General features: G+C 51.8%; 1 protein-coding gene across 1 annotated transcript; it reads right to left on the bottom strand.

Annotated features, from left to right (window-relative positions):
• Nucleotides 1–8,060: 8,060 nt before the first annotated feature.
• On the bottom strand, nt 8,061–8,967 carry LOC144771497 (histone H1.01-like). The gene has a single exon (XM_078655913.1). The coding sequence runs from the start codon at nt 8,706–8,708 to the stop codon at nt 8,061–8,063; it is 648 nt and encodes a 215-aa protein (XP_078512039.1). The 5' UTR covers nt 8,709–8,967.
• Between the last annotated feature and the right edge of the window lie 12,195 nt (nt 8,968–21,162).

Raw genomic sequence — 21,162 nt, 5'->3', positions numbered from 1 at the left:
GCGGGTAGCGGTCGATTGAGTATGCAGAATTGTCAGCATGTTTCCTCAGGGGGTCTTGTCTTTGTCAATCAAGTTCCTTCTGATAGTGTTGAGTTTTGGTTGCTTGCCGAGGCTATCATGCCATCTGGCAGCGGTGGGTTTTGTGTACCTGCCGGCGTTTGCCTTCAAGCAGTGCTGAGTTTTTGGATGCTGCGTTTCTGTTTCAGTTTCGCAAGGTTAGCGCTTCAATGGGACGCGGGTAGCGGTCAAATGGGTTCGTAGAGATGTCTGCGAGTTTCCTGATCAGTGGGTTTTCTTTTTGATCTAATCCTGTGTAGAATTTCCTGTTGAGTTTGAGGAGATGGTCGTCCAGCATCTCAATCCCTAAGTCTCTGTGGAGGTCTGCTGTTCGTGTGAACATAGGTGCACCTGCTGCAATCCGTAAGGCCTTGTTCTGTACTTTCTGTAGGTCCATCCGAAGCTGTGGGCGGCAGCCACTCCAAACTGGTGAAGCGTATGTCATAGTTGGTCGAATTATTGCAGTGACTACTCGCACCTTGCTCTGCATGGGCATCGACTTGGTCTTCAGGAGTGGGTATAATGCAGCCAGTTTGGATGCTGCTTTCTGGCAGGTCTTCTCTATGTGGTTTTTCCAGCTGAGTTTAGAGTCCAGAGTCACCCCCAGGTAGGAGCTGCTGTTTTCCCATTTGACCTCGTCCCCGTTGAGGAGGATCTGTGGGTGTTTCCTGTTCTGCTTCCTGGTAAATAATGTTGCAGTGGTTTTGCCCGTGTTCAAGGTGATCTGCCAGTCGCTGTACCATTCGGAGAGTCTGCAGAGCGATGTCTCCAGGTTCTTAGCCACTTCCTTGTCGCTGAAGGATTGAGAGATGACCGCGACATCATCTGCGTAAAGGGCAAGATCAGTCTTCTTTAGGTCCGTGGGGATGTCGTTTGTGAATATGTTGAAGAGGAATGGTCCTAGGATTGATCCCTGAGGCACTCCAGCAAGAATTGGGCGTGGCGATGAGCATTCTTCTCGCACTGCCACGTGAAAGGTCCGATTTGTCAGGTAGCTGGACAGTAGCATGACCAGGTAGCTGGGAAACTGGAGCTTGATAAGTTTATAAAGCAGTCCCTCGTGCCATACTCGGTCGAACGCTTTGGCTACATCCAGAAAGACTACTCCGGTAGACTTGTTGATGTTGAAACCATGGCTGATGATGTCCACAACTCTGAGGAGTTGGTGATTGGTTGAGTGATCTTTCCGGAACCCAAACTGTTCTTTGGCAAGGAGGTTGTTGCTTGTCGCAAAGTCCACAAGACGGGCGTGGATAACTTTTTCAAAGAGTTTTGATAGGCCAGATAGTAGACTTATGGGCCGGTAATTTGCAGGATCTCGCAGTGGTTTCCCAGCCTTGGGGAATACGACGACTCTTGCTTCTTTCCAGGTGTTTGGGAAATACTGGTGCTTCATGCATGCGTTAAATATCTCAGCAAGGTGATCCACTGCAGTATCTGGTAGCATCTTGATGGCTTGGTTGACTATTCTGTCCTTCCCTGGTGCCTTGCCGTTTTTTAGTGTTTTTGCCAGGTCCAGTAATTCGCCCATTGAGCATTCCTCAATGTGTGCAGTTTCTGTTTCTGGTGGGTGCTCCCGGTGATGCTTGGCGACCTCTTGCTCTACTTCTGGTGCCAGTTTGCTTGCCTGGTTGGGCCTGAATGATGCCTCCAGCGTGTCAGCGAAGACCTCAGCCTTATCCCTGCTGCTGCATGCCAGGTGAGTCGTCCCTTGTATCGGTGGGTTTGGTTCCTTCTTCCCAGTCAGGCGGCGGGTCATTCTCCAGAGAGAGTTGTCTGAGTCCTTAAGGTTGGCTGTAGCTGCTTCCCATTTTTCGCCTCTATGCTGGCTTATTTGCATCTTCAGCTGTCTTGTCAGTTCATTATACTTCTTCAGCAGGTCGGGGGTGCGGTTCCTTTGCCACTCTCTGCGGGCTCTGTTCTTGGCAGCTATTGACTGCTTGATGCCCTTCGGGAGATCGTAGATAGAGCATCGTTGTAGTTTCTGCTCTGGAATGCTGCGCTCAATAGCTGTGTGGATTGAAGCTGTGAAGTGGTGAATTGCCTGGTCAATGTCTTCAGTGCTTCGCAGGGGACCTGGGACCAGTGTCTCCTCCAGGCATCTCTTGTATAGGCACCAGTCCGCCTTCTTGAAGTTGTGTCTGATGCCCTGCTGCTGGTCTTCAAGTACGTCTCCAACTGTGATCAATACTGGGTTGTGGTCGGATGTCAGCGCTGTTAGGGTTTCAAGCTCCATAGACTGGGAGAGATTCTTCATGACCACAATGTCCAGAACATCTGGTTTATGCAGTGCAGAGCCTGGATAGTGCGTTGGTTGAGTCGGGCCGGCCACTACAAAGTCCTCCTTCTTTGAGTGGGCAAGTAGGGCGTGTCCTTTGCTGTTTCCCGTCCGAGAGTTCCAGCATTTGTGCTTGGCATTAAGGTCGCCTCCAATTAGTGTTGGGATGCTGGGGTCCAGTAAAGCATCCAGGTCCTTTGGGCTTAGCTTGCCTGGGGGTGAGTAGGCGGCGATCAGCCGCAGCGGGCCTGCAGATGTCTGAATCTGTATGCCAGTTGCTTCAATGCTCCCAACTGGTGGTAGAGAGATCTCGTGGTGCTTCACTTTTGTGCTGACGATCACCGCTGTTCCCCCACCCTTGGCTCCAGTGGTGCGATCTGTGCGGTATACCCTGTGGTTTGCTATGTTGAGCTTCTGGCTTCCTTGAAGGTGGGTCTCGGAGATAAGCGCTATATCCACGTCCATGGTTTCCATCAGGTGCAGGAGTTCTGCAGTTTTCTTCTGAATGCCATTAGCATTCCACATCACGAAGAGGGAGTTTCTTTTAGATTTTGCTGCCATTGCTGGTGTTTTCTTCGCCCTGGAAAAGTCCGGCGATAATATTCGCCACCATTGTCACCACCGGGTGGATGTTCATATCTGCAACCGTTTTTGCAATCTTCGCAATGAGTTCCTGCCAGTTGATGGCTGAGCCTATTTCACAGGATGGTCCCGGTGCGGTTGTTGGAGGTGGGCTGGTTGAGCCTGTTCCACCGGATGGTCCCGGTGCTGTTGTGGGAGGCGGGCTGACTTGTTTCGGTACTATGACGTCCGCGTATGTCCTTCCATCCACGTGTGCTTCTCTACTGTTGTCGGTTGTATTGGGGGTTGGGATCCTGTGGTCCAGTGCAGGTCTGCGGTTGTAGGTCTTCCTTTGGTGCTGGTCCGTTGCTGATGATTGTTGGGAAGACCTTTGTGGTTGTGAGGGTGGCTTGCGGTGTTCAACCTTCTTTGCATTCTGTAGATAGGGACAGCCGCGATAGCTCGCTGGGTGGGGTCCTGCGCAGTTGGCACACTTTGCTGGTTCGGTTTCCCGGTTCCTTGTGCATTGGGTGGAGGTGTGTTCACCTCCGCAGCGTACACACTTTGGCTTCTGTTGGCAGAAAGCAGAGGTGTGCCCCAGGCGCTGGCAGTTGTAGCACATGACTGGTCCTCGTTTCCCTTTAGGTGCTTCTGTGGTTACGATGCAGCCGCAGAGCCGTGTGACTGCTGAAAGGTCCGCTGGTTTCCCGTCGTGGCTTGCTGACAGGGTTACGACAAAGAGGGGAAATTTCTTGCTCTTGTCTGCTGGAGAGGCAATCTGCGCGATATTTTTGACTGGAAGCCCGCGTTCAGCTAAGTCCCCAGTGATGTGGTCAAGTGATGCATTTGCTGGGAGTCCCCGTATTACAAAGCGCTGGGCTTTTGCAGTGGTCATTGGGAAGGTGTAATACTCCATTTTCTGTTCGGTGAGTGTGCTGGTCACGCTCCTGTAGTCTTCTGGGGTGGTGAGCATAAGCTTGGCGTGGTCTTGCCTGGGCTTGATCGTGTAGGGGGAGCCGCAGTGTTCATCCAGCATCTCCACGAGGTCCTTGTGTGTGGGTAAGTTCTTCAGGATGATGGGGGGGATCCGTAGTCTTTTTGTGGGACCTGGAGACGTCCCTGGTTCACCTGCCCCGTGGTCCTGAGGGTTGGCGTCGCAGTCCTGGGTAAGCTGGAGAGCCTGATAGCGGTTTGAGGTTGGAATTGTAGGACTGATGAGAGGTGGGCGGGCAAGCTTTGCATGTTTTTCCGGCGAGCTTGGATTTGAGTCGCGTCCCTTTCTTTTTGCCTGAGTGCGCCATTCCGTGTCGTCTCCGGTGTTGCAGGGTTGAGTCCCGGCGTCTGCATCCATGGTTGGTGCTGCTTGGTGGAGGGGCTGTGGGTCGCCTTGGGTAGACATAGGGTAGTAGCTATGGGGCTTCTACGGGTATAGTAACACTAAGTTTTTTGCTAAGAAAAACCTGAAATTCACAGACAGTGTTGCTAGGGAGTCGCAAGATCCAGAGTATCAAAAGGTCAATTGATGCAAAACCACAGTCTCAGAATCAGCTGTTGTAAAATCACAAATGCAAATGCAGACAATGCAGGAGGATAGCACAGCGTATAGCAGGTCAGAAAGCGCAGGTAGCAAACTATGCAAAACCACAGGTTCAGTAAATGCAAGTTCACAAATGCAGGCAATGCAATATAATATTACAAATGCTAAACAATGCCAGGGAATAGCGCAGCGTTTAGCAGAGGCGCAGGGAAGAAACGATGCGGAAACCACAAATTCAGTTAATACAAGGTCACAATTGCGAGCAATGCAGTAGAATATGATAGTATTTACCAGGTTAAAAAGCACAGAATCAAATCACAAGTGCAGTTTTAGCAGGTACTCACTGTTTTGTTGACCCCCGGCAATCCAGCGGCGATTCTCCGGAAGACAGCACGCCCCCACGGCAGGAACAGTCAGTCCAGGTGGATGGGTCTGGGGGAGGGTCTGGGGGAAGCCCTTGGTATTCTCAGGCAGTCAGCCTGCTTGCCTGCCCCCCTCTCTGGTGCGCAGCCTGGCCCCGGTCAAGCCAGGGAGACGCAGGCCCAGCACCCAAGAGGAGCTGGCTGTGAAATGGGGCTAGCTCTTCTCCTTCCCCTCCTCGGTGCGCAGCCTGGCCCCGGTCAAGCCAGGGAGCGCAGGCCCAGCACCTTAGAGGAGTGGGGAGAGAGAGCGTGGAGCGAGGGAGGGAGAGGCCCTACTCAGGTGCTGCCATCAGCTGTAGCTTCCCCTCCTTGGAGCGCAGCCTGGCCCCGGACAAGCCAGGGAACGCAGGCCCAGCACCTCGGAGGAGCAGGCAGGCAGCGAGGCGCGAGGGCGGGAGGGCGGGGGGGGGAGAGCCCTAATCAGCTGCTGCTCATCGTCGTCACCAGAAATCAAATGTCAAATCGGTACTGCTCCTTCTGCTGGACTCCGGTAATATAAAGACTTCGGGAGCGTCTGATTGGTTGACAGCTAGGCGCCGATAGTACTTTTCAATGGAGGGAGGCGGGCTTCTGTTTAACCAATCAGTGTCCCAGAACCGCATTACAATAGGAAGTGGGGGCCCTGCCTATGCCTGCCAATGAGAAAGGAGAAACGGGAAGAAGCTGCTTTGCACGCCCAGCCTATAAATACAAGTGCCGGACGCCCAGGCATCATTTCTCTCGGCTCCACAGCAAGCAGCGAAAGAGCGTCGACCATGCCTGAACCAGCCAAGTCCGCGCCGGCACCCAAGAAGGGCTCCAAGAAAGCGCTCTCCAAGCCGCCCAAGAAGGACGGGAAGAAGCGCAAGAGGAGCAGGAAGGAAAGCTATGCCATCTACATTTACAAAGTGATGAAGCAGGTGCACCCGGATACCGGCATTTCCTCCAAGGCCATGGGCATCATGAACTCCTTCGTGAACGACATCTTCGAGCGCATCGCTGCAGAGGCTTCCAAACTGGCTCACTACAACTCGCGGCGCACCATCACCTCCCGGGAGATCCAGACCGCAGTCCGCCTTCTGCTCCCCGGAGAGCTGGCCAAGCACGCCGTGTCGGAGGGCACCAAGGCCGTCACCAAGTACACCAGCGCCAAGTAAGGCTTCCAGGCGCACCCCAACGAACACAACGGCTCTTTTAAGGGCCAACCACTTCCTCCCCTAAGAGCTAACGTGCTTCTATTATGACCGGAGAAATGTGTTTTGGAATATGTGTTTTATAAGGGTAATGTTAAGTGCAGAAAGGCCCGCTCTCACGGGGCTTGCTGCAGACCGAGGGCCGACAGCAGGCAACCCGTTCCGCCTCTTTAAATTAACATGTCTATATGAATGGGACCAAGTGTCACATGAGCACTGTAACGATGAGGTTCAATAAACCCCCTGGGGAATTCACACATCTGCCCCCCCCCCGGGCTTATGGTTTTCCATGTTGGGGGCGAACAGTGTCTGTGTGAGCGGGTTTAACGTTGTGTTTGTACTTTTAAGACCCTGGGGAACGGCGTTAGTTCACCCCGGGGCAAACGTTCCCGAAATCAGACACACGAACCCGATGTACCGGGGACACAGATGCCCCTTAAGCGGTGGCTTGTGACCAGCGGATCCCTGCACAACCCCCTATAAAAAGGCTTTTTATTATTAGATGGACACATTGAACAGGCGTTTATGCACTGTGAACACAGAGTGCTCTGGTTTCCCCAGAGCCGGTATAAGTTGCCCAGTGACCGTGGTACTCACAGCACACCCTCCCTAACCTGTAAAACACATGCCATGACAGATAAGAGAAGCTCGTAGGTGACAGGGTGGTGGCCCTTAAAAGAGCCGTTGTGGTGGTGGTTGTTCGGGTCGGTCCGTCTCCTTAGGCCCTCTCGCCTCGGATGCGACGGGCCAGCTGGATGTCCTTGGGCATGATGGTCACCCTCTTGGCGTGGATGGCGCACAGGTTGGTGTCCTCGAAGAGCCCGACCAGGTAGGCCTCGCTGGCCTCCTGCAGGGCCATGACGGCGGAGCTCTGGAAGCGCAGGTCGGTCTTGAAGTCCTGGGCGATCTCCCTCACCAAGCGCTGGAAGGGCAGCTTGCGGATGAGGAGCTCGGTGGACTTCTGGTAGCGGCGGATCTCGCGGAGAGCCACGGTGCCTGGCCGGTAGCGGTGAGGCTTCTTGACTCCTCCGGTGGCAGGCGCGCTCTTGCGGGCTGCCTTGGTGGCCAGCTGCTTGCGGGGCGCTTTGCCGCCGGTGGACTTGCGGGCTGTCTGCTTGGTGCGGGCCATGGCGGGAGCGGTCTCTCTCAGCGAAGGCAGAGAAGAATGGCGTCTACCAGGGAAAGAGCCCTATTTATGCCCTCACAGACGGAGGGCTGCTCTGGTTGGCTGAGGAGACCGCCCCACGTTCGAAAATAGCCCGCGGTGTGCAACGATTGGATACTGAACTGGAGGCTGCAGCCTAGCTGTCCAATGAGCTGTGGATAAAAGAGACCCCCCCCTTGGATGATGGCGCCGGAGCCCGCGCCTCGGTCAGCCTTTGTCTCCGTCCATCCACTTGTAGTCACGAGGACGACTCGACCCCGGTCAACCGGGAGAGGAGCCCGAGATGTCATAAGCACACTGCCCTTGGTCACTCTGGAACACGCCCCCGTTACCTGCGCTCGATTGAAAGTTCACAATCGTCTGCTTTATGCAGGCGCTATATCGAGTCTGCCCGGATACAGTGAAAGCACCAACACAAACACGTTTATAATAAACTGAGGTCTTATAACTCCCAGACCCGCTTTTTACCCTCACCCTGGAGCACGCAGTTACCTGCGCTCCAATTAAAGTTCACAATCATCTGCTTTATGCAGACACTATTTAGAGTCTGCCCGGGTACAGTGAAAGCACAGAGACACACACGTTATTGCACATGTATTATAAACGGAGGTCTTATAACTCCCGGACCCCCTTATTTTCTATGTAATAACGATTTCAATCCACGCAGCACCGAAAGAGCCGTTTATATGGCCAAGATCACACGCGGCACTCGCGTGTGGAAAAGTGTGCTATGGATGTATGGTGCGGTTTATTTTTGAGAAGTGGGGCCATTGGGTGGGTGCAAAGGTGGGGAGGAACACGCTCTCTTCTAGACAGGGTGGTGGCCCTTAAAAGAGCCGTTGTGTTTGCAGTGTCTCGGTGCCAGCCCTTACTTCTTCTTGGGCGCTGCCTTTTTGGGCTTCGCTGCTTTGGGCTTGGCTGCCTTGGGTTTGACTACCTTGGCAGGGCTTTTCTTGGCTACTTTGGGCTTCGCCGCCTTGGCTTTCGCTGGGCTCTTGGCAGCCTTCTTGGCAGGGGCAGCCTTGGGCTTCTTGGGGCTCTTGGCTGCTGCTGGCTTCTTGACCTTCTTCGGGCTCTTCTTGACCCCCGCGGGAGCCTTTTTGGGCTTCTTGGCGGCAGGGGCAGCTTTCTTGGCCGCTGGCTTCTTGGTTTTGGCAGCTGTCTTCTTGGCTGCCTTCTTGCCCTCCAGCTGCTTCTTGTTCACTTTGAAGGACCCGGAGGCCCCGGTGCCCTTCAGCTGGGCTAGGGCGCCTTTACTGACCAGGCTCTTCAGGGAGACCTTAACGCGGCCCTTGTTCTTGTCCGCATCGTAGCCGGCGGCGGTCAGCGCCTTCTTCAGAGCCACCAGGGAGACTCCCTTCCTCTCGGCCGAGGCGGTCACACACTTCAAAATCAGGTCGGACACGCTGGGACCGGAAGGCTTCTTGGCCTTGGAGGCCCCCGCTGCTTTCTTCTGCTTCTTCTTGGGGGCGACCTCAGCGGGAGGAGCCGCGGCGGCTGGAGCGGTTTCTGCCATTGCAATACGAGTCTCGGCGCTGTCACAGAACAGAAATGTACCTCCCAACCCGAGCCCCGTGCATATATAGGGAGGAGCCAGCCCCTGATTGGTTCCGAGGAGTGAGGGCTGTGTGCGAGGCGCACTCGGCTCTCTGCTCCGAGCTGACTTTTGTGTTTCCTACTATCGGATTATCTAAGTTTTTAAACACAATCCGTTAAACACACGCTCCCATACACACATGAAAAGAAGCCCAACTTCAACCCCTTCCCGTGCCCTCCCCCGTTTCAGCCGACCCCGTCCTCAGAGGCTTGTAATCCGCCGTGAATCTCTGCCCTCCCCCGATGGCTGACGCCCCCGTGCCTTGAATCCCGGGCCCCGGGCCCCTTTCCCCCGGTCCACCCTCGCGCTCTGAGGCCGGGAGCGGCGGCCCGCGGGCGGGAGGGGCCTCCTGCAGGGAGCGGGCCCTGTGGCGTCACAATGGGGCTCAGGGGGACGCGGGGAGCGCGTTCTGGAACGGGCCGAAGTAACACAGGGCTCCGCCGGCCGAGCGGGGGAGCGAAGACAACAACAGGGGGCCCCGGCCCGGGGGTCAGGGGGGCCCTCGCCGCGCGCCTGCACCCTCGGCTGTGGCACCCACGACTCGGGGGCAGCCGGGGGATTTTTACAAGCAGCGGGGCACGGGCCGGGCTCAAGACTCACGGGCATCACAAGGCGGCTGCGCGCTGGTAGCTTCACATGCAGCCAGAGGGCATTCACTGCCAAGCGCCGAGCTGGAGGAGACGGGGGCACACTAAACATAATAAACACACAGTGACACAATAGAGGCAGGCGGCCGAGTTAGACCTACATTGGCACCCAGCGTGAGAGCAGAGGGTGTGAATGCACCTGAAATGGTGACCCCAGTACCTGCATGGAGGCACTCTGCTGAGCTGATGTTCACAGCTGGAGTTAGGTTTACATCTCAGGTGACATCTTTGGACGGGAACCGACCTTAACAACGCGGTCAAAACACCGCAGTACATTTCGATCGCTGCATTTACAACGCAAGTCTTTTCCACGACTTGCACGGGAGGGCGCACTAGACTATGGAATAGTGCGATTTACTATTCCAACACCTTCCCTACCTTACTTAGGCTGGAGTTCGAATAGTAAATCATACTATTCCTAAGTCTAGAGCGCCCTCCCGTGCAAGTCGTGGAAAGCGCCTAAAACAGCAATGTAATGTACCGCAATCTAATTGTTACATCATACATCCCACAGTACAGAGTGAGGCCTGTGACTATCAATGTTGTATTGAGCCCGATTGCTGGGGTGGGGACCACTCCTGAATCAAATGGCATGTCAAGAGTGCGACCTGCGCCGACAAATCAGATTCTGCGCCTGGCAGCCTGATTGAGGTCTACTGCTAATTACAGGTTTTCGCCTTATATGTAGGTAGAGGGAAACAAAAATAAAACACTTCTCATAGTCCAAGACGTACATGAACACCATTCACAGTTTCAGATCTTAGCCTTCAGGTACCCTGGCCCATCCCTAGCTTCCAGGAACCTGTTTTAGTAATATATCTGATACTATGAGGTTTCCAGAATAAAGGGGACAAAGTCAGCCCTTCTTCCCAGAGATATAGAGCTCCGCACAGGAAAATATTTCACGTCTTTCCCTGGGGTGGCGGTGTAAGAATAAAATACTTCACACGGCCCAAAACAGCACAAAATAACCCAGTCACCATATCAGAATAGAGCCTTCAGGGCTCTGGGGCATTTCTAGCCACCAGGGACCTGCTTTAGTGATATTTGTGACATTATGAGGTTTTCAGATTCAAGGGCACTAAGTCACTCTTTCTACCCAGGGATTTGGAGCTCCAGGCAGGGTAAGATTCAAGATCTCCCTCACGAGTGGAGGTGAAGAAATGAAAACACTTCACCTAGCCTAAAAGGTACATACACCCATTTGAAAGATCAGGCCTTGGCCTGCAGAGACATGGGCACATTTCTATCCACCAAACACATGTTTTAGTGATAAATGTGAAATTATGATGTGCTCAGCTGCAAGGGGACAATGGCACTCCGTCTACCCAGAACTACGGAGCTCTGCATAGGGTAAGATTTCAGCCTTGCCGCCTTGGATTTGAGGGAAGTGTTTTACTTCTCCGCCTCCTTCCAAGGGGAAAACCTGCGATCTCCCCCTGTGCATACTTCCATAGCCCTGGGTAGAAGGAGCAACTGTATCCCTTTGAAGATTAACACCTCCAAATGTTACATGTATCCCAAAAAATGGTGCCTGGAGGTTGGAAATAGGCCAAAGGCATTACAGGCCTTTCCCGACACTGCGAAGGGGAGAAATAGACCTTATTGGGCATGTGAAATGTTTTGCTTTAACACCTCCAGCCAGGGGGATACCCTGAATTCTTACCCTGCACTGAGCTCCATAACCCTGGGTTGAAGATGTGACTCCTTCCCCTTGAAGCTTAACACCACCAAATGTCACAGGTATCAGTAACATTGGTGCCTGGAGGCTGGAAGCAGGCCCAAGGCCTTGCAGGCCTTTCCTGATACCGTGAAGGTGTGAAATAGACATTCTTGGGCATGTGGAGTGTTTGGCTTTAACACCTCAAGCCAGGGAGATAACCTGAAATCTTACCCTGCGCTGAGCTCCATAACCCTGGGTAGAAGGTGGGACTTCTTCCCCTTGAAGCTTAACACCACCAAATGTCACAGGTATCAGTAACATTGGTGCCTGGAGGCTGGAAGTAGGCACAAGGCCTTGCAGGCCTTTCCTGATACTGGGAAAGGGTGAAATACACTGTACTGGGCATGTGAGGTGTTTTGCTTAAACACCTCCAGCCAGGGGGATAACCAAAAATCTTACCCTGCGCTGAGCTCCATAACCCTGGGTATAAAGTGTGACTTCATCCCCTTGAAGCTTAACACCACCAAATGTCACAGGTATCAGTAAAATTGGTGCCTGGAGGCTGGAAGTAGGCCCAAGGCCTTGCAGGCCTTCCCTGATACTGTGAATGGGTGAAATACACATTGCTGTGTATGGTAATTGTTCTATTTTCACGCCTCCAGCCTGGGGTGAAGCCTGAAATCTTACCCTGCGAGGAGCTCCATAACCCTGGGTAGAAGGTGTGACTTCATCCCCTTGAAGCTTAACACCACCAAATGTCACAGGTATCAGTACATTGGTGCCTGGGGGCTGGAAGTAGGCCCAAGGCCTTGCAGGCCTTTCCTGATACTGTGAAGGGGTGAAATAGACTTTATTGGGCATGTGAAGTGTTTTGCTTTAACACCTCAAGCCAGGGGGATAACCTGAAATCTTACCCTGCGCTGAGCTCCATAACCCAGGGTAAAAGGTGTGACTTCTTCCCCTTGAAGCTTAACACCACCAAATGTCACAGGCATCAGTAACATTGGTGCCTGGAGGCTGGAAGTAGGCACAAGGCCTTGCAGGCCTTTCCTGATACTGTGAAGGGGTGAAATAGACTTTATTGGGCATGTGAAGTGTTTTGCTTTAACACCTCCAGCCAGGGGGATAACCTGAATTCTTACCCTGCACTGAGCTCCATAACCCTGGGTAGATGGTGTGACTTCTTCCCCTTGAAGCTTAACACCGCCAAATGTCACAGGTATCAGTAACATTGGTGCCTGGAGGCTGGAAGTAGGCACAAGGCCTTGCAGGCCTTTCCTGATACTGGGAAAGGGTGAAATACACTGTACTGGGCATGTGAAGTGTTTTGCTTTAACACCTCCAGCCAGGGGGATACCCTGAATTCTTACCCTGCACTGAGCTCCATAACCCTGGGTAAAAGGTGTGACTTCATCCCCTTGAAGCTTAACACCACCAAATGTCACAGGCATCAGTAACATTGGTGCCTGGAGGCTGGAAGTAGGCCCAAGGCCTTGCAGGCCTTTCCTGATACTGTGAAGGGGTGAAATACAATTTATTGGGCATGTGAAGTGTTTTGCTTTAATACCTCCAGCCAGGGGGATAACCTGAATTCTTACCCTGCGCTGAGCTCCATAACCCTGGGTAGAAAGTGTGACTTCATCCCCTTGAAGCTTAACACCACCACATGTCACAGGTATCAGTAACATTGGTGCCTGGATGCTGGAAGTAGGCCCAAGGCCTAGCAGGCCTTTCCTGATACTGTGAATGGGTGAAATACACATTGTTGTGTATGGTAATTGTTCTATGTTCACGCCTTAAGCCTGGGGTGAAGCCTGAAATCTTACCCTGCGCGGAGCTCCATAACCCTGGGTAGAAGGTGCGACTTCATCCCCTTGAAGCTTAACACCACCAAATGTCACAGGTATCAGTAACATTGGTGCCTGGAGGCTGGAAGTAGGCACAAGGCCTTGCAGGCCTTTACTGATACTGGGAAAGGGTGAAATACACTGTACTGGGCATGTGAGGTGTTTTGCTTAAACACCTCCAGCCAGGGGGATAACCTAAAATCATACCCTGCGCTGAGCTCCATAACCCTGGGTAGAAGGTGTGACATCTTCCCCTTGAAGCTTAACACCACCAAATGTCACAGGTGTCAGTAACATTGGTGCCTGGGGGCTGCAAGTAGGCCCAAGGCCTTGCAGGCCTTTCCTGATACTGTGAAGGGGTGAAATACAATTTATTGGGCATGTGAAGTGTTTTGCTTTAACACCTCGAGCCAGGGGGAATAACCTGAATTCTTACCCTGCGCTGAGCTCCATAACCCTGGGTAGAAGGTGTGACTTCTTCCCCATGAAGCTTAACACCACCAAATGTCACAGGTGTCAGTAACATTGGTGCCTGGGGGCTGGAAGTAGGCACGAGGCCTTGCAGGCCTTTCCTGATACTGTGAAGGGGTGAAATACAATTTATTGGGCATGTGAAGTGTTTTGCTTTAACACCTCGAGCCAGGGGGAATAACCTGAAATCTTACCCTGCGCTGAGCTCCATAACCCTGGGTAGAAGGTGTGACTTCTTCCCCATGAAGCTTAACACCACCAAATGTCACAGGTGTCAGTAACATTGGTGCCTGGAGAATGGATGTAGGCCCAAGGCCTTACAGGCCTTTCCTGATACTGTGAAGGGTTGAAATAGACTTTATTGGGCATGAGAAGTGTTTTGCTTCAACACATCCAGCTAGGGGTGAAAAGCTGAAATCTTACCCTGCGCTGAGCTCCATAACCCTGGGTAGAAGGTGTGACTTCATCCCCTTGAAGCTGAACACCTCCAAATGTCACAAGTATCACAAACACAGGTGCCTGGACGCTGGAAGTAGGCCCAAGGCCTTGCAGGCCTTTCCTGATACTGTGAAGGGTTGAAATAGACTTTATTGGGCATGAGAAGTGTTTTGCTTCAACACATCCAGCTAGGGGTGAAAAGCTGAAATCTTACCCTGCGCTGAGCTCCATAACCCTGGGTAGAAGGTGTGACTTCTTCCCCTTGAAGCTTAACACCTCCAAATGTCCCAGGTATCAGTAACATTGGTGCCTGGAGGCTGGAAGTAGGCCCAAGGCCTTGCAGGCCTTTCCTGATACTGTGAAGGGGTGAAATAGACTTTATTGGGCATGTGAAGTGTGTTGCTTTAACACCTCAAGCCAGGGGGGATAACCTGAAATCTTACCCTGCGCTGAGCTCCATAACCCTGGGTAGAAGGTGCGACTTCATCCCCTTGAAGCTTAACACCACCACATGTCACAGGTATCAGTAACATTGGTGCCTGGAGGCTGGAAGTAGGCACAAGGCCTTGCAGGCCTTTCCTGATACTGTGAAGGGGTGAAACAGACTTTATTGGGCATGTGAAGTGTTTTAATTTAACACCTCCAGCCAGGGGGATAACCCAAATTCTTACCCTGCGCTGAGCTCCATAACCCTGGGTAGAAGGTGTGACTTCATCCCCTTGAAGCTTAACACCACCACATGTCACAGGTATCAGTAACATTGGTGCCTGGAGGCTGGAAGTAGGCACACTGCCTTGCCTGCCTTTCCTGATACTGTGAAGGGGTGAAATAGACTTTAATGGGCATGCAAAGTGTTTTGCTTTAACACCTCCAGCCAGGGGGATAACCTGAATTCTTACCCTGCGCTGAGCTCCATAACCCTGGGTAGAAGGTGTGACTTCTTCCCCTTGAAGCTTAACACCACCAAATGTCACAGGTATCAGTAACATTGGTGCCTGGAGGCTGGAAGTAGGCACAAGGCCTTGCAGGCCTTTCCTGATACTGTGAAGGCGTGAAATAGACTTTATTGGGCATGTGGAGTGTTTGGCTTTAACACCTCAAGCCAGGGGGATAACCTGAAATCTTACCCTGCGCTGAGCTCCATAACCCTGGGTAAAAGGTGTGACTTCATCCCCTTGAAGCTTAACACCACCACATGTCACAGGTAACAGTAACATTGGTGCCTGGAGGCTGGAAGTAGGCACACTGCCTTGCCTGCCTTTCCTGATACTGTGAAGGGGTGAAATAGACTTTAATGGGCATGCAAAGTGTTTTGCTTTAACACCTCCAGCCAGGGGGATAACCTGAATTCTTACCCTGCGCTGAGCTCCATAACCCAGGGTAGAAGGTGTGACTTCTTCCCCTTGAAGCTTAACACCACCAAATGTCACAGGTATCAGTAACATTGGTGCCTGGAGGCTGGAAGTAGGCACAAGGCCTTGCAGGCCTTTCCTGATACTGTGAAGGCGTGAAATAGACTTTATTGGGCATGTGGAGTGTTTGGCTTTAACACCTCAAGCAAGGGGGATAACCTGAAATCTTACCCTGCGCTGAGCTCCATAACCCTGGGTAAAAGGTGTGACTTCATCCCCTTGAAGCTTAACACCACCACATGTCACAGGTAACAGTAACATTGGTGCCTGGAGGCTGGAAGTAGGCACAAGGCCTTGCAGGCCTTTCCTGATACTGTGAAGGGGTGAAATAGACTTTAATGGGCATGTGAAGTGTTTTGCTTTAACACCTCCAGCCAGGGGGATAACCTGAATTCTTACCCTGCACTGAGCTCCATAACCCTGGGTAGAAGGCGTGACTTCTTCCCCTTGAAGCTTAACACCACCAAATGTCACAGGTATCAGTAACTTTGGTGCCTGGAGGCTGGAAGTAGGCCCAAGGCCTTGCAGGCCTTTCCTGATACTTTGAAGGGGTGAAATAGACTTTATTTGGCATGTGGAGTGTTTTGCTTTAACACCTCAAGCCAGGGCGATAACCTGAAATCTTACCCTGCGCTGAGCTCCATAACCCTGGGTAAAAGGTGTGACTTCATCCCCTTGAAGCTTACACCACCACATGTCACAGGTATCAGTAACATTGGTGCCTGGAGGCTGAAAGTAGGCACAAGGCCTTGCAGGCCTTTCCTGATACTGTGAAGGGGTGAACTAGACTTTATTGGCATGTGAAGTGTTTTGCTTTAACACCTCAAGCCAGGGCGATAACCTGAAATCTTACTCTGCGCTGAGCTCCATAACCCTGGGTAAAAGGTGTGACTTCATCCCCTTGAAGCTTAACACCTCCAAATGTCACAGGTATCAGTATAATTGGTGCCAGGAGGCTGGAAGTAGGCCCAAGGCCTTGCAGGCCTTTCCTGATACTGTGAAGGGGTGAACTAGACTTTATTGGGCATGTGAAGTGTTTTCCTTTAACACCTCCAGCCAGGGGGATGACCTAAATTCTTACCCTGCGCGGAGCTCCATAACCCTGGGTAGAAGGTGCAACTTCATCCCCTTGAAGCTTAACACCTCCAAATGTCACAGGTATCAGTATAATTGGTGCCAGGAGGCTGGAAGTAGGCCCAAGGCCTTGCAGGCCTTTCCTGATACTGTGGAGGGGTGAAATAGACTTTATTGGGCATGAGAAGTGTTTTGCTTTAACACCTCCAGTCAGGGGTGAAGCCTGGAATCTTACCCTGTGCTGAGTTCCATAACCCTGGGTAGAAGGTGCAACTTCATCCCCTTGAAGTTGAACACCTACAAATGTCACAAGTTTCAGTGAAATTGGTGCCTAGAGGCTGGAAGAAGGCACAAGGCCTTTCCTGATACTGTGAAGGGGTGAAATAGACTTTATAGGGCATGTGAAGTGTTTTGCTTTAACACCTCAAGCCAGGGGGATAACCTGAATTCTTACCCTGCGCTGAGCTCCATAACCCTGGGTAGAAGGTGTGACTTCATCCCCTTGAAGCTTAACACCACCACATGTCACAGGTATCAGTAACATTGGTGCCTGGAGGCTGGAAGTAGGCACACGGCCTTGCCTGCCTTTCCTGATACTGTGAAGGGGTGAAATAGACTTTAATGGGCATGCAAAGTGTTTTGCTTTAACACCTCCAGCCAGGGGGATAACCTGAATTCTTACCCTGCGCTGAGCTCCATAACCCTGGGTAGAAGGTTTGACTTCTTCCCCTTGAAGCTTAACACCACCAAATGTCACAGGTATCAGTAACATTGGTGCCTGGAGGCTGGAAGTAGGCACAAGGCCTTGCAGGCCTTTCCTGATACTGTGAAGGCGTGAAATAGACTTTATTGGGCATATGGAGTGTTTGGCTTTAACACCTCAAGCCAGGGGGATAACCTGAAATCTTACCCTGCGCTGAGCTCCATAACACTGGGTAAAAGGTGTGACTTCATCCCCTTGAAGCTTAACACCACCACATGTCACAGGTAACAGTAACATTGGTGCCTGGAGGCTGGAAGTAGGCACAAGGCCTTGCAGGCCTTTCCTGATACTGTGAAGGGGTGAAATAGACTTTAATGGGCATGTGAAGTGTTTTGCTTTAACACCTCCAGCCAGGGGGATAACCTGAATTCTTACCCTGCACTGAGCTCCATAACCCTGGGTAGAAGGCGTGACTTCTTCCCCTTGAAGCTTAACACCACCAAATGTCACAGGTATCAGTAACTTTGGTGCCGGGAGGCTGGAAGTAGGCCCAAGGCCTTGCAGGCCTTTCCTGATACTGTGAAGGGGTGAAATAGACTTTATTTGGCATGTGGAGTGTTTTGCTTTAACACCTCAAGCCAGGGCGATAACCTGAAATCTTACCCTGCGCTGAGCTCCATAACCCTGGGTAAAAGGTGTGACTTCATCCCCTTGAAGCTTAACACCACCAAATATCACAGGTATCAGTAACATTGGTGCCTGGAGGCTGGAAGTAGGCCCAAGGCCTTGCAGGCCTTTCCTGATACTGTGAAGGGGTGAAATAGACTTTATTGGGCATGTGAAGTGTTTTGCTTTAACACCTCAAGCCAGGGGGGATAACCTGAAATCTTACCCTGCGCTGAGCTCCATAACCCTGGGTAGAAGGTGCAACTTCATCCCCTTGAAGCTTAACACCACCACATGTCACAGGTATCAGTAACATTGGTGCCTGGAGGCTGGAAGTAGGCACAAGGCCTTGCAGGCCTTTCCTGATACTGTGAAGGGGTGAAACAGACTTTATTGGGCATGTGAAGTGTTTTGCTTTAACACCTCCAGCCAGGGGGATAACCCAAATTCTTACCCTGCACTGAGCTCCATAACCCTGGGTAGAAGGTGTGACTTCATCCCATTGAAGCTTAACACCACCACATGTCACAGGTATCAGTAACATTGGTGCCTGGAGGCTGGAAGTAGGCACAAGGCCTTGCAGGCCTTTCATGATACTGTGAAGGGGTGAAACAGACTTTATTGGGCATGTGAAGTGTTTTAATTTAACACCTCCAGCCAGGGGGATAACCCAAATTCTTACCCTGCGCTGAGCTCCATAACCCTGGGTAGAAGATTTGACTTCTTCCCATTGAAGCTTAACACCACCAAATGTCACAGGTATCAGTAACATTGGTGCCTGGAGGCTGGAAGTAGGCACAAGGCCTTGCAGGCCTTTCCTGATACTGGGAAAGGGTTAAATACACTGTACTGGGCATGTGAGGTGTTTTGCTTAAACACCTCCAGCCAGGGGGATAACCTGAAATCTTACCCTGCGCGGAGCTCCATAACCCTGGGTAGAAGGTGCGACTTCATCCCCTTGGAGCTTAACACCACCAAAGGTCACAGGTATCAGTAACATTGGTGCCTGGAGGCTGGAAGTAGGCCCAAGGCCTTGCAGGCCTTTCCTGATACTGTGAAGGGGTGAAATAGAGTTTAATGGGCATGTGAAGTGTTTTGCTTTAACACCTCCAGCCAGGGGGATAACCTGAATTCTTACCCTGCGCTGAGCTCCATAACCCTGGGTAGAAAGTGTGACTTCATCCCCTTGAAGCTTAACACTACCAAATGTCACAGGTATCAGTAACATTGGTGCCTGGAGGCTGGAAGTAGGCCCAAGGCCTTGCAGGCCTTTCCTGATACTGTGAATGGGTGAAATACACATTGTTGTGTATGGTAACTGTTCTATTTTCACGCCTTAAGCCTGGGGTGAAGCCTGAAATCTTACCCTGCGCGGAGCTCCATAACCCTGGGTAGAAGGTGCGACTTCATCCCCTTGAAGCTTAACACCACCAAATGTCACAGGTATCAGTAACATTGGTGCCTGGAGGCTGGAAGTAGGCACAAGGCCTTGCAGGCCTTTCCTGATACTGGGAAAGGGTGAAATACACTGTACTGGGCGTGTGAGGTGTTTTGCTTAAACACCTCCAGCCAGGGGGATAACCTGAAATCTTACCCTGCGCTGAGCTCCATGACCCTGGGTAAAAGGTGTGACTACATCCCCTTGAAGCTTAACACCACCACATGTCACAGGTATCAGTAACATTGGTGCCTGGAGGCTGGAAGTAGGCCCAATGCCTTGCAGGCCTTTCCTGATACTGTGAAGAGGTGAAATAGACTTTATTGGGCATGTGGAGTGTTTGGCTTTAACACCTCAAGCCAGGGGGATAACCTGAAATCTTACCCTGCGCTGAGCTCCATAACCCTGGGTAGAAGGTGTGACTTAATCCCCTTGAAGCTTAACACCACCACATGTCACAGGTATCAGTAACATTGGTGCCTGGAGGCTGGAAGTAGGCACAAGGCCTTGCAGGCCTTTCCTGATACTGTGAAGGGGTGAAATAGACTTTAATGGGCGTGCAAAGTGTTTTCCTTTAACACCTCCAGCCAGGGGGATAACCTGAAATCTTACCCTGCGCTGAGCTCCATAACCCTGGGTAGAAGATGTGACTTCATCCCCTTGAAGCTGAGCACCTCCAAATGTCACAAGTATCACAAAAACAGGTGCCTGGGGGCTGGAAGGAGGCCCAAGGCCTTGCAGGCCTTTCCTGATACTGTGAAGGGGTGAAATAGACTTTATTGGGCATGTGAAGTGTTTTGCTTTAACAACTCCAGCCAGGGGGATAACCTAAAATCTTACCCTGCGCTGAGCTCCATAACCCTGGGTATAAAGTGTGACTTCATCCCCTTGAAGCTTAAGACCACCAAATGTCACAGGTATCAGTCACATTGGTGCCTGGAGGCTGGAAGTAGGCACAAGGCCTTGCAGGACTATCCTGATACTGGGAAAGCGTGAAATACACTGTACTGGGCATGTGAGGTGTTTTGCTTAAACACCTCCAGCCAGGGGGATAACCTAAAATCTTACCCTGTGCTGAGCTCCATAACCCTAGGTAGAAAGTGTGACTTCATCCCCTTGAAGCTTAACACTACCAAATGTCACAGGTATCAGTAACATTGGTGCCTGGAAGTAGGCCCAAGGCCTTGCAGGCCTTTCCTGATACTGTGAATGGGTGAAATACACATTGTTGTGTATGGTAACTGTTCTATTTTCACGCCTTAAGCCTGGGGTGAAGCCTGAAATCTTACCCTGCGCGGAGCTCCATAACCCTGGGTAGAAGGTGCGACTTCATCCCCTTGAAGCTTAACACCACCAAATGTCACAGGTATCAGTAACATTGGTGCCTGGAGGCTGGAAGTAGGCACAAGGCCTTGCAGGCCTTTACTGATACTGGGAAAGGGTGAAATACACTGTACTGGGCATGTGAGGTGTTTTGCTTAAACACCTCCAGCCAGGGGGATAACCTGAATTCTTACCCTGCACTGAGCTCCATAACCCTGGGTAGAAGGTGTGACTTCTTCCCCTTGAAGCTTAACACCACCACATGTCACAGGTATCAGTAACATTGGTGCCTTGGGGCTGGAAGTAGGCCCAAGGCCTTGCAGGCCTTTCCTGATACTGTGAAAGGGGTGAAATAGACTTTATTGGGCATGTGAAGTGTTTTGCTTTAGCAACTCAAGCCCGGGCGATAACCTGAAATCTTACCCTGCGCTGAGCTCCATAACCCTGGGTAGAAGGTGTGACTTCTTCCCCTTGAAGCTTAACACCACCAAATGTCACAGGTATCAGTAACATTGGTGCCTGGGGGCTGGAAGTTGGCCCAAGGCCTTGCAGGCCTTTCCTGATACTGTGAAGGACTGAAATACAACGTATTGGGCATGTGAAGTGTTTTGCTTTAACACCTCCAGCCAGAGGGATGACCTGAAATCGTACCCTGCACTGAGCTCCATAACCCTGGGTAGAAGGTGTGACT

Source organism: Lissotriton helveticus, chromosome 8, assembly GCF_964261635.1.
Source record: "Lissotriton helveticus chromosome 8, aLisHel1.1, whole genome shotgun sequence".
In the NCBI taxonomy this organism is placed as follows: Eukaryota; Metazoa; Chordata; class Amphibia; order Caudata; family Salamandridae; genus Lissotriton; species Lissotriton helveticus.
Note: the sequence above shows the minus strand (reverse complement) of the source record. Positions and strands in the feature narration are given on the sequence as shown.

What these genes read in the sequence shown, in the direction of transcription:
- LOC144771497 (XM_078655913.1), bottom strand. Translation starts at nt 8,708, where the DNA reads ATGGCAGAAACCGCTCCAGCCGCCGCGGCTCCTCCCGCTGAGGTCGCC.